This window comes from Budorcas taxicolor, chromosome X (assembly GCF_023091745.1).
Source record: "Budorcas taxicolor isolate Tak-1 chromosome X, Takin1.1, whole genome shotgun sequence".
Classification (NCBI taxonomy): Eukaryota; Metazoa; Chordata; class Mammalia; order Artiodactyla; family Bovidae; genus Budorcas; species Budorcas taxicolor.
Window position 1 is genome coordinate 58201256 of NC_068935.1, and position 14037 is coordinate 58215292.

Genomic DNA, 14037 nt, shown 5'->3' on the forward strand with positions numbered 1-14037 from the left:
AGCCCACTAGGCTCCTCTATCCATGGGCATTCCCCAGGCAAGACTATGGGAGGTGGGTTGCCATGACCTCCTCCAGGAGATCTTCCCAACCCACAGATCAAACCCAGTCTCCTGCATTGCAGGTAGATTCTTTACCATCTGAGCCACCAGGGAAGCCCAAGAATACTGAAGTGGGTAGCCTATCCCTTCTTCAGGGGATCTTCTCGACCTTGGAATTGAACCGGGGTCTCCTGTATTGCAGGAGGATTCTTTACTAGTTGAGCTACCAGGGAAGCCCAATGGGAGAGGACTGGGCTTAAATCATCAGAAGTTTTTTTCAGGATCAAAAAGGATAGAAATCTACCTTTGGTTAGATTCCTGAAATTAGCATATATATAGGGAATTAAGTGTCAATTTTCACTTTAAAGCCAGGGTAGCTCAGATTCAATGTTTTTTAAAATAAAAAGGATTAAAGCTGATCTTTAGGAGTTTGGGGCAAAATACACTATAACCAAAAGGGTACCTGGCCTTTGTAAACTATGCTGTAGCTTTTAATTGTTATTGAACTCCGTTTAGAGCAACAGATATTTTATAGATAAAGATATGGATGCTTGATAAGTTCCATGCTTGATAAGTTAGAGCCAGCGCAGGGCCTGTGCTCATCTGTCTAGCACATTTTCCACAGCACTGCTCTGCTTCCCAGGCTCCTAATGAGACAGTATTTTCATGTACTTTTTCAAGAGAAGCTTTACAGCTGGGTCACCACCAGCCATGGCACTATCCTTGTAGTAGTGAGCTTTCTTCCTAGTATTTCTGGGGTCAAGACTAATGTGTAGAAGAATCGCTTATGGCATCAGTATTCAGTTATTATCCTCTCATTATTTAAAAGGATGCTAATAATTTGTTAACAAATATACCAGGCACTGTTCTAAGCCCTTCAGTATATTGCTTCATTTTGCCCAACTGTGCTGTAGTGAGATAGAGGTAATAGCAACCAAAGCCCAGAAAAGTGAAATAATCTGCTCAAGGTCAAATATATGAATTGCAGAGTTGGGATTTGAATGGAGTCAGCTCAATACCCATGCTGTCCAGCTTCACGCTGCTCCAGCTTGTGTACATTTCAGGGGTCCATTGGAACCCTTCAACAAAGAGAGGTTCACTGATGAGATCTGAAAGCAGATATCATCATGGAACTAACCCATGTTACTCAGACCCTTGGATTTCTCAGTTCTGCACTCAGTTCAGCTTTTAATAGTAGCAGTTTCTAGGATAATGCTACATATGAAGGCTTTAGACATAAAGACAGCACATTATTTGATTCCATTTATATGAAATGTCCAGAATGGGCAAACCTGTAGAGATAGAAAGCAAATATGTGATCGAGGCCGGGGGAATGGGGAGTGACAGTGACTATTAATGGGTATGGGGTTTTGGGTGGCGGTGGTGAAAATGTTCTAAAATTGATTGTGGTGGTGCAATCCCATTAAGTTGTTCACTTGAAACGGGTGTGTTGTATGGTATATGAGTTATGGCTCAATTAGGTAGTTAAAAATAAGGAAAAAAGGAAGACTTTCCTCTGTTATATTTAGTTCATTTAAAATTTTTTTTTTATGAGGATTGAAGAAAACAGGAAGATTTATCTTTCTTTTATGGTTTAGAAACAGACTGGTGAAGACTGAGTCGATTATATAGCCCAGCATTTGAAATGTCTTACATTTACTTGACAGTAATAATTTAACATGTGTTTGAAAACGTTGACTTATAAAAATATTAGAGCATATGATTACTAAAAGTAATTTTATATCTTAATTAAAAAATCCCTGAAATATGTAATATTGTTTAGTTGATAGAATAATTTCAGGGCAGAAACATCTGACTTTATCTGTCCAGTCCATCTCATCGACTCTGCTGTCTCAGAGAATAATGGGTTATTTTGATTGGATTTGAATTTATGGTTAGAGTGGTTTTTCAAGGCTATTTTGTCTGAATTTAATTCATTCTAGAGTTATTCATTAATCTTTTTTAAAAAGTTATTTCTAATTTTATATTGTGCTACCTCTTAATAGTATCAGGTTTTTTAAGTTTAGCATTCCTTTGTATAAAGACATATTTTATTTCCCCAACTGTTCATGTTTCAGCCTCAGCAGTTTCCTAGTTCCAGTGTTCTGGGATTTGGTGAACCAATATACAAGGTCACAGTGTAGTGATGTTTCACAGTAGTATGTATTTTGCACATAATTAGTCACTCATTCACCAATTAGCCATGTATGTCATTGTGTGCCAGGAGATAGCCATGACCCAAATGGACTCCCACCCTTGCCCTTGGAAAGCTGAGCTCTGGTGGCGGAAGCTCAGAGTCACTAATCTTGAAAGATTGTTCTCATTCGGCTGTCTCAATGCATCTTTGCCCTGATGGCTACCTTCATCTGCATCTTTTGTCACCTTTCTCAGGCATTTCTTTAGGACACTGACCAGAGGCACACAGCTATCAAATTTCCAAGTTTTGTGCCAAGTGGTAGTAGTGTTCTCCATGCCAGATTTTGTTAGTTGGTCTTTAAATGAGCCTAGCAAAAAAAAAAAAAAAAAGAAAAAGAAAGCCACTATAAATATTCACAACTGTCTTGCTAAATTGAGTATGGTTTAACCACCAGTGACTTCATATGTATCTCTCTGTCATTAACTTTGATAAATAAAATAGCCAAAGCATTGCTTAGTTTCCTGTTGTTGCTATCATATTCAAAAGTAACTCTTGGGTTAACAAGGTAATTGTATGTGTTCTGCATATGATGGTTTCGTTTATGTCTAAAAGAAGGAAAGAAGTCGCTCAGTTGTGTCCGACTCTTTGTGACCCCATGGACTGTAGCCCACCAGGCTCCTCTGTCCATGGGATTTCCCAGGCAAGAATACAGGAGTGGGTTGCCATTTCCTTCTCCAGGGGATCTTCCCGACCCAGCGATTGAACCCGGGTCTCCAGCATTGTAGGCATATGCTTTACCATCTGAGCCACTAGGGAAGTCATTTATGTCTGAACTGGGATGAATATGCTTTATTTAAATGAAATCTATACGTTCCCTAGAAAATGCTGATTAAATCAAATCCTACTAACTTGATTTCCATCAAATCTATGCCACTTTAACTTGTCTTAATTGAGAGAAGACAGAATTATTAAAGGGGAAGGAAGTGTAAGTTGAATGGTCTGTCCTTTTTATCTCTCTGCTTGGCTGTCTCTTAATTGTCTTTACAAATTAAGAAGTATGGATGTTTGAAGCCTGTTGCATAATTAATCAGAGAAGGCAATGGCATCCCACTCCAGTACTCTTGCCTGGAAAATCCCATGGGTGGAGGAGTCTGGTAGGCTGCAGTCCATGGGGTCACTAAGAGTCGGACACGACTGAGTGACTTCACTTTCACTTTTCACTTTCGTGCATTGGAGAAGGAAATGGCAACCCACTCCAGTGTTTTTGCCTGGAGAATCCCAGGGATGGGGGAGCCTGGTGGGCTGCCATCTATGGGGTCGCCCAGAGTCAGACATGACTGAAGTGACTTAGCAGCAGCATAATTAATAAACATTAAATTTTCTCCAATGACAGAAACACGTGTGGTGTCTTCTGCTGAACTCCCCCTTCTCTGTTTCTTCACAGTTCCCTGCACCTTCATTGGAGCTCTTTCCCATGAGCTGTGCTGTGGTTGGTCCTTCATGTGTCTCATTCCTACGAGGGAAACAGGGCCTGTCAAGTGTCCTCCTGTTTGTACTCAATTGCAGTATGTTTGAAATTGCATACAATTTTGTTGATTTCTTGAATTCATTGTCTTTCTTGGTAGAGTTTCCAGTATGGCCTCAGCACCAACTTCCAAATATAATTCACACTCCTTGGAGAATGAGTCTATTAAGAGGGTAAGTTGAGTTTTCAGATTTATTTATACCTTTCTCTGCATTTCTCTTTTCATATTTGAATATTAGCTGCTCATTCTGGGTTTCTTGAATTATTCATTTCATTATTCATTCACATAATGCAAATTCTTTGATACACATAGTTTTATTTGTTAACCCATCTCGTTCCATAAAAGACAGACTGCCTTAGGTGTGTTCAGTGAGCTTTGTTTGTAAATCCTTTCATATAACTTCATTTTTGAGAACCTCTGACTTGTGAACCACTGCCAGACATTACATTTAAGATACTAGGGAATCTCTTGCCCCTGAAAGCTTTCTGAAGATGAATTCGGAAGACCAGGGCCTACCAAGCAGGATATTAACACCTTCCTCAATATTGAAGGAGGCTTTCCTGCCAAAGAACAATCTGACTTGCCCTCCTAGGTATAAAATGCTCAGCTTGCAAGCACTAAAGCATATTGAAAATTAGCTAGGAATTTTTATTTTGTACCTGAACAAAAAGGGATAAAACCACTAAAAATCCAACAAAGCCCCCCTCTTTGACAGCTTATCCCTCACCTAAATTCACAAGCGGAACTTCCCCTGTTTCATACTACTTTACATTTGCATAACCCCTGATAATTCTCAGAAGTGTGCTTGTGCAGTTTCTTTCACTTAATATTCACAAAACTCCTTTGAGGCAAGGATTACTAGCTTCACACATGAAATGATTGCAGCGTAACTTTGGAAAACAGCTTTTAAAAAAATGAATGAAAAATAGCGGTTTAAAAAACCCTTTTCCCAAACAGATGTTAGTGATGTGTCTGGCACGTCCTAGAGTGGACACAGGCAGCACGTCATTTGCACTTATCCACTGGGGTAGCTGAATAGATTGAAAGACTCCTTTCCCAGGCATCCAAATCACACGGCAAATTAGCCTCGCAGAGCTCACCGTGGCTTTAGTGGTTTATACTACCTGGTTGGCAGAGTGGCTGCAGTTATTGAATGAGGATACCTCTAAAGGCAGAAGGCCTAGAGATATAGTAGAGTCACATGAAGAATTTGTGTGTAGATGGTTTCCAAGGCTCTGGTTGGCTCAAAAGTTCAATGACAGGCCTCCTCGCCCTCTTATCTAGTTACTTACATGAGAAAAGATGTTAGTAAAATAGGAAACCCAGTGTGTAGTAACTGTTATTTTCTGACGTGTGAGAAGATGCTGTAATTACTGTTGCTCAGCTAAGGCCCCACTGAAATGAAGTTTTCATTCCTTCTCTCAGCAAAATAGGACTAAATAATATGGAAAAAAGCTGCCACAATATATGTGTATCTATAGAATATACTCAGTGAATTCTGTCTCTTAGTGGGAGATAGTGAAGGACAGGGAAGCCTGGTGTGCTGCAGTCCATGGGGTCTCAAAAAGTCAGAGACAACTTAGTGACTAAACAACAGCATAGAATATGCTTAATATTTACTTTATCACTTTCCTGATCACTGTTAACTGTAAAGCACTTGGAAGGGGTGTTTAATTAATATCACTGAAAAGTGTGCTAATGTTTTTACAGACTAAAAGTTAACACAGCTAATGAATGTTGAATGCTAAGTTGTATATTTTAGTTGTTTTGATTTTCTGTGCCAATTTTCTATAATGGTCACTATGTCTCTAATTTTTTTATTTGCAAACAATATTTCTGGTTAGTTGCTTAACATCCTGTGCAAATGTCACGTCGTTACTTCTGATGACACCGTTTTGTTTCCAGACTTCTAGGGATGGAGTTAATCGGGATGTGGGAGAAACTCTTCCTCGACTGCCAGGAGAGATTCGCATTACTGGTAAGGCCTGTGAGGTTAGGATTTTCATAGATTCATGAGAGTTCTAGGAGGGCCAGGTGGCTTCAATCCCTCTGACTCTTTTGAAGTCACATTTAGACAAATAGGCTAGCTTTGTTTAAAAGTGTTAATATAGTGAGAACTCTCTGCGTTTGTTTCTTGGTCAAAGAGTTCTCTTGAGCTTCATGCTCTCCATGACAATGATATTTATTTTCCTCTGTACCAAGTCAGAATTATTTTGGAAAAAAAACGTGGATTATATCTTTCAAGTCTCTCACTGGAGCTATAAGCTCTTATGGTTTAAGGTTATAAGAACAACCTGGTATTAAGATTTTCCAGCCTATCATGTATCCTTAAAAACGATCACCTTCGAGGCTTAAAGTCCAAGTACTCTCTTCTTTGAAGTATAAGGAGACATATTGGTTAAAAATATCTTTTATTTGCCAGGTAGCTAAAATTAGAAATGTTGATGTAACATTCTGATTTTTGTTTTACTTTATTCATTGTAAGTTCTTATTAAGAGGAAGGTATCTACTTTGGAAAGACTAGGTCATTCTGGCTTAATCCAGAAGCACCTGACAGCTTCTAAGCAAAGTGCTGAGATTGTGAGCATTAACATTTTTTTAATTAGAGTTGACATCCCCATTTCAGATCCCCATTTGGTGATGATACAGTTACCACTGCTTCAGAGAACCTTTTGGTTTATTTACTAAAATCTGGGTTGTTTAGCTTAAATGACTGAGACCATGGTGCTAATCAGATTAAGGTCATAGATATAATACCTGTATGAATGAATTAGCCATGCACAACGAAGAACTACTCCATGTCCACAGGCTTGCACACATGATCCTAGTCTTGAAAAGGAAATAGGTGGCATGTTTCCATCCTAATTTGTGGATAAGAACAATGAGAATATCTTACTTTTGATCATCTTCACATATGAAGTTTTAGTTCTGTATCAGTGTTAAAACCTTCACAGAGGTAGTAACTGATTGAATTAGCATGAAGTAGACTTACTGGATATTTTTCATTTAGCACCTGAGGAGAAAGGGGTTTCAAAAATTATTGTAAATAAACAAACAAATGCCGTTAACACATTCAAGGACATCCTTGAAAAATAAGACAAAGATACATTTTATTATAATAATTCTCCTGATTTAGTTTCTCCGTATGTTTGATTCTACCAAAGATATACTAATTTCTTGGCCATCTGTTTCATATCACTTAAATGTGTGACATGAATCTAGCTCCACTCTTCTCTGGACTATTAAAAGAGAAAGAATAGAGTATAGCAACATTTCTGCTGCTGACTTATTAAAAACATCACAATGTTTTGTGTGATTAGAGGTTGGCAAACCTCAGACCCAATCTGGGAGAGAGTCTGTGAGACTGTCCTGTGTGAATTGCCATCCTCTGGTTGAAGCCTGCAGTTCAGTAGTTACCTTGACAACCACCAGAAGGTAGCAGCACCAGTACCCTTATTCACTTCTGCTCTCTAGCTGTTAGGGTCTTGTCCTTAGGTAGTGGCAGCATGGTGGGTAAGCTCAGGTGATATGTGCCCCGCCTCCCCCTGTTCTCCCTCAGCTCCACTCTACCTAGCATGGTAATGTAGAAACATTGCCAGTGCTTGCTTTAGACATTTTCAGTGATTTTTTAAATTGTAGTTATTCTTAGCCAAATAGTTTATATTAAAGTAGTGCCATTTGTTGTGTATCTTGGTATATATTTCCATTATTTTAGGGTACTTTTTTTATCTTAATAGACAAAGAAGTTATTTACATATGTCCTTTCAATGGCCCCATTAAGGGAAGAGTTTACATCACAAATTATCGTCTTTATTTAAGAAGTTTGGAAACGGTAAGTAAAATCTAAGACCATAAAGATGACCATAAATGTTAAAGATAATGCTAAACTGTTTCTCTTCTACCTTGCAAGATTGGCTGTGGATCAGATTAACATGGGGGATATATTTGCTTCTCAACTCTTAATTTTTGGCTTATGCAAAGCTCATGTAACACTAACACCTGTAAATGTAGGAATAGAGTGAATTAAAATAAGTTTTGTCCTTCATAATATGGGGAGGGGAATTTGGTAACTGTACCTGTTTGCTCGTTTGGAGAGATTCCTTAGGCGGAGAACAGTGGTTCTTTACCAGAAGCACCGTTGAGAACCACTTGTGGCACTTAGCAGCCATTACAGATGCTGTGAGATACTGCATCCAAATGTCCAGGTCTGTGGTCCAAGCACAGTGCTCATTTTTTTTTTAAACATCACAGACAAGGATGCTGATGTGAGTCCCTTGTGTAGGCCCACTGGTCTAGAATTTTCCAAGTGTTCAATTACAGAACACCAGGTAGTGGTTTAGAATTAGGATGTCTGTGGTGTGGCTGAGTACCACTCTACCTTTTATTGCATGGCATTTCAAGGAATGTTCCACTGATGGAACAATGAGTTGGACATGAGATGCTCCAGAAGGGAAAGAGTGAATGAACAGCTGCTATGGCTGTCCCAGAAGGGCCTATGGTGGATGTGGTGGATTCCCGTTACCCAGGTCAGCCTGAAGGGCCAGTTGTATTTTGATGAGGTGGACCAAGCCAAGGATGAATAGGTCTGGGGCACATGAAAGAGGAGCCGAACATCAGCTTATAAGCAGATGTTGAGACTGTTGGGGGGGAATCTAGCTTTTGTTTTACTGCTTTTACCCCACAACTTCTTTTGAACAGTTCTAATCTGGATTAGTTTGCATCTTTTGATTTTTAAAAATATTATTTTCATTTTTGTGTCCAAATTCTGAAAAATGCTGTTTGTTACTCTTATTGCCTTTGCTGTGGGAGCCCACTTCTGTCGTGTTTCTAGGTCCACATGGTCCTGAGATTTGGTCTTTTATATTTTTGTGAATCTATTCAGACCTCTAAGTAAGAGTGGAGCTGAGCACATGTTCTAGTTTTCCAGAATGTGAAAGATTCTGAAACGTAACAGAGCAGTGAGCTGAATGTGGGTAGCCATTCCCAATCCAGGGACTGAACCCAGGTCTCCCGCATTGCAGGCACATTCTTTACTCTCTGAGCCACCAGGGATGCCCTCAACCCTTGGCAGCAGTTTTATTATAGAATTAATCATTTGAACAGGTGATTAAGTACCAGGAAAGAAAGAAACCCATTGGGAGTACTACTGACACATTGTCTTGATTGAATCAAAGCATATGCCTGACCCTGACAAAGAAACATGGTGGCAGTACACTTCGGTGGAGCTATAGACTCTGTAACTGGCATCAAGCCTTTGACTCAGAAGGTGGTTAAAGGGAAGGGGAAGGGGTTTGAAGTAGTTTTAATCTAAGATATTGGAGTGAAACTACTAATGTAAAATTTAGTGTAGGTAACATTTAGTTCATAAAAACCAGTAGTATCAGTGAAGGGCAGAAGAGGTCTGTCTTTACAGGGGCTTAAGCTTATCTGAGCCAGTAATCAGGTGGGATGGATTAAAAAGTTAATAGACATATAGGCTGAACTAATTATAATACAGTACAATACAGTACAATACTGTATTATGCTACACAATATAATATGGCCAGCCAAAGTGAGACTCATTCTGTACAGCTCCCCAGTGTCAAATTGGGACACACTGAGAGATTTTATGCTAATATATGCAATAATCATCAAAAATGAAATTAGAGCAGGTTGTTGACCAGCCACACAGGCCTGGTTCCATTTCGTGCTGTCACTGTTGATGAACTGGGGAAATTATTTAAACTGCAGTGCTGTGACAGGATTGTGTCTGTTCTGTGATCTCAACTGTGGAAAACAAACAAAAACTGTATGTCAAAAAGAGAGCAGAAAGAAATACACCAAGAGTGTTAATACTTGGGATATTTGGACATGCTTGTTTCCCTCCTCCCACTTGGAGGGAGCAGGCATTACTTTTGTAATTGGATGAGCTCTTAGCTGGCATTGTTTATTTTGTCATTATATGGCACTCCAGAGGCCAGGGATTAGCACGCAGTGGGTGAAGAAAAGACCCACTTGACACCAACTGCTTATCTTTTTCTTCTTCCACAAAGTTTTACAGAAACATTTTGACCAATTGGCCACAGCATTTAGTCCAAGTATAAAAGCAAGCAGCTAATGGCAGAAAACATAGTATAAAGCAAGCCATTTGGGGGATTATGCAGAGGCCTCAAAACATAGTCATCATAGTGTCTCTCGAAGTCCTAAATACAAACATTAATTGTGGATTCTGCTGCAAAATGTGAATGTTTCATGTATATTTGACAAAGAGCCGTCATGTCCCTGGCCTTTGGAAGCAGACACCTGTGTGGTTCAGGTATGTAAACACTGCAGTGGGAGCACGGCCAGACTCGGGAGTCAGGTGTCTTGTTTCATCAGGTGATGTCCTGGGCTGGTGGACACAGCGGTCTTTGGGCTGCCACTCGGCCTTCTTCCCCTGGGCCTCCTCTGGGGTCTCCCTACTCTACTCTGACTGGCTTACTGGAAATTCTTGTTGGATCTCTGTTGCCCACAGAATAAAATCCACTCTCCTTCATGGGAAAGAAAAATCCTTCTGAGTTCTCTTCCCTCAACTCACAGCGCTTCTCCCTGTGCCATCGTCTCTTCCCTGCCTGTGAGGCCCTTCTGGGCTGTTCCTGCTGTGCCTGGATGCCCTCTTGTCCCTCAGAACCCACTGAAAAATCATGTCCTCCCTAGAGCCTTTACCAGCTTCCATCATAGCCCTCACTCCCTCTCTGTGTGCCTGTTCCCACGTTAAGACTTACTACTGGGTACCTCCCCTGCCCACTCTGAACGTCTAACATCCCTCCCCTCCTCCTTTCCCCCTTTCATGTTTATTCGTTTCTTCACTGTCTCCTACTTTATACATTTTACTGCTTAGCCTCATTCCGGTCCATCTGAGGCCAGGGATGCCTTGTGTCTTTTCACTGCTGTGCTCTTGAGACCTAGGACAGAGCATGGCGTGTGGCAGTGAAGGATTTCAGCTGTATCTATGTGCCAATGTCTCTGTGGCCATCAGTAATGGGGAGTCCTCCTGGTCCTCCGTGTAGACAGGAGGTACTCAATAGCATTGTGCTCTAAGTGATGGGGAGGCAGCAGGCAGCGTGGACGGCACTCAGTCATGGCATCCTGAACACCACCATTGCTTTTGAGTTGAGAAATTCCGTTCCCTCCTTTTGACCTTGGTGCTTGAGGTTGGGCTTGGCTTCGATCTCGTGACTCCAGTAGGGCTGGTTAGGCCTGTAATACTCTTGTTGTCTGCGGACTCCTGGAGCAGCACCACTTCCAGTTTCCCTCCCAGGAATACTTCAGCTCAGGTGCTCAGGTTCATGAACAAAACAGATTAACCCTATGTTCATTCAGGCGGCTGTATCCTGATTCCAGAGACACTCAGCACCAGGGTGAATCTGCCATGGTGCTGGGTGCATAACACAGAGATGAGCAGGTGTGGTGTCAGGTGGCAGAGCCCGCAATGGGTGCATCATGCTGTTAGATTACAGGACAGAAGCAGGGTAACTGTGTGCTGAGTCATGGAATGCCTTCTAGAGGAGGTGATGTGGGAACCAAGTCTTGGTGAATGGAGACCATTACCTGAACAGGAGGGGGAGAGAGAGAGGAGCCTCCACAGGGTGTGTGTACAGTGCTATGGAGGAGCCCGGTGTCTGGTGACAGTGGCTGAGGGCTGTGCTAGACCGGGGGCATGGATGGGGAGGGGAGAGATGAAGCTGGAAGCATTGCCAGCCTTGAGCGGCTCGTAAATCACCAGTGTCTGTGTCACGTGGGGAACAACACAGCCCATGTGTGTTTCAGGAAGGGAAGTCAGGTCTCAGCGTGTGTGACAGATTAGGGGAGGGAAGACTGGAGGCAGAGAGACCATCCAGGAAGTTATCTTTGTTTTCTAGGCGAGCTTGTCCTACTCGAGTCTGGGTTGCAGTAGAAAGGAGGGAACCACTGTGAGCAAGGCAGGAGGATCTGGGTAGCATTTGGAGCTGGGAGCCAAAGAGAAGAGTAGAATTAAGGATGATCCCTGTGGTCTTGGGCTTGAGTGGTCGGAGCTGCTCCCATCCATGGAAATAGACATCAGAGGAGAAGGAGGGGCTTGAAGCCTCGGCTGTGGGAGACGTGTGCGTGTGCAGAATGACAGCTGTGCGAGTGCAAGCTGTAAATAAGTGGCTCAGGAGCCTTGAGAACAGGAGTCTGAAGCCGCGGAAGTCCAAGCACACGGGTGTCACAGTAGTAGCGGGTGCACATACAGGATTTCCTGGGGGGCCATGAGACCAGCGGATATGCAGCTGTGGAGGGAGCCTGAGGGCAGGGACCGCATCTGTGGGGGGTGGGGTGGGCAAGAGCAGAAGCCACAGTCAGAACAGAGGACCGGCTCAGACAGGGAGTGGGCGCTTGGGAGGAGAGAGAAATATCTAGAAGGAAGGGAGTGGACCACAGAGTGAAACGTTGCAAGGTTCAGTGAGATAAAAAAGGAACAGGGGCTCCGGGGAGGTTTGGGGAAGGTCACTGGCAGCCCCAGGGAGAACACAGGCCTTGGACATGGGAGCATCGTTGGCCTCTCACTTGGTCCTCCTTCCACCAGCCCCTGGCCTTGGCACCCTTCTCTCTATTCATTCTCCGAGAGGCTTCCTCCACTCCCTGGCTGCACTCAGTTCTCCCCAGATAACATTGTCAGCGAAGCTCCTCGCAGCCTGCTGAGCCTTGGCCCACACACTCAGCCCATCTGATGGCAGCTGCCCAGCCCCTTCCCTCACGCCCTGGTCCTGGTTTTCTAGCACTGACCTTTCTTCTGCCCCCAGCTTCTCATTTCTCACCACCTGATAGAGACCCCAGGCGCCTGGCTGGGCCAAAACTCCTGGATTAAATTCAAGGAGACATTTTTGTTAGGGTTTCCTCTAAAAGATAGGATCACAGTGATTTTATTGTTTAGGCAGAGTATTCGCTACAGATTCATGAATACCGTCCAAGACCCTCTTTAAGGACAGAACACATGTTAACTTTTACTGGGTAAAAGTACTTCTGGGAGAGACTACCAAGACGGAGTCTGTTGACTTTGCTTTTTGATGGTTTACCAGTATGCACACAGGACTTGGGGGGGATCAAGGTGGATGGGCAGCGCTCATGTCCATCAGACTCAGCTTCTCAAATATCTGGTTCTGAAATGTGCGTTGGCCAGGTGTGAGGTATTGTGCCACCGAGGAGCTGGGTATCTAGCAAGAGTGGCAGCAAATAGGTTCCACAGTCTCTATAATTGGAGCTGTAAATGTTGGGCGCCACCCGGAAGGGAGGCAAAGTTTACCTCCCATTGTGCACATTTCAAAGCCAGGCGTGTATTCCCTTGCAGAGAGAAGGCATAGCCACTTCATTACAAGCATGGACAAAAGGGTTCCTGTAGTATTTTTCTTAAAAAAAAAAGTTGGAAACGTTTCAAGATTGTCCTTTTTTCGTTCCTTCTGTCTAATGGATTTGACACCTTTTTTCATTTTAAAAGAGATGAAATAATGCTAAGAAAACTGTAATAATAAAACATCCTAGTGTGTTTGTAAGTAGGAACATCAATGGGAACGTAGGATCTGAACTATAGTTTTTCTTTTAAATTTTAGTCTTAAATCATCTCTTTATTTTGCTGCTGCAAAAGGAACGAGGTTTTCAGGTTAAAACAGTCCCTGCTGATACCCCAAATCCTCCTGCCCCTTGTTGCCATGCATTCTCAATTTGTTAGTCCTCAAGCTGGAGAGGCTGTGTCCTACTGCATCATCCTGTTGGAAGTCACTCAGTGGATTTAAGGAATGAACTCCACTATGAGTTTGCACTTACACACCCTGGAAGGGGCTTGTGGCTGCTTTGGCAGTTCTCTCCGTCTCAGATCAGTGTATCACATCCCACACCACCTCAGCGATGGACCCCTCCAAGCTCCTTTGCTGGCCTCATCTCGTGCTCTGTTGCAAAGTTAAAAGTTGTCTTCCCTAGCTCCCATAAATCTCCCTTATCATCTGTCATCAGCTTTCACCTGTCCTTTGCACCTCCTCCCCATCTCCAAGGAAGGAACAGGAGGTCTTGTTTTACAAAGCGAGCCTTCCTCTCTCTAGTCTCTCTGGTGCCGTGGTGCCCCACAGTTCGGTGTCTTACACACGTGGTTTTCATTGGCTCCCCGACCCGCAGACCTGCTCAAGTCTCTGTTTTAAAACAACTTGCCTCCCTGCTACCCCAATACTACGATCCTCTTTCTGCCCCTTCCTTGCTAGGATTTTTAAAGAATGAGTCCCTACGTGCTGCTGCTGCTTCAAGATTAGGAACTCCTTCACTTCTTGGTCTGGCCTGTGCTTCGTGTTGAAGCTCCGCTTTTCTTGC

General features: G+C 42.7%; 1 protein-coding gene across 1 annotated transcript in view; it reads left to right on the top strand.

Annotated features, from left to right (window-relative positions):
• The first annotated feature begins 3811 nt into the window (after positions 1-3811).
• MTM1 (myotubularin 1) overlaps positions 3812-14037 on the top strand; it is a 66882-nt gene continuing 56656 nt past the window's right edge. The window contains exons 1-3 of the mRNA XM_052663014.1: positions 3812-3874; positions 5608-5680; positions 7440-7534. Of these exons, the coding sequence (XP_052518974.1) occupies positions 3812-3874; positions 5608-5680; positions 7440-7534 (231 nt within the window). The remainder of the gene's footprint in view (positions 3875-5607; positions 5681-7439; positions 7535-14037) is intronic.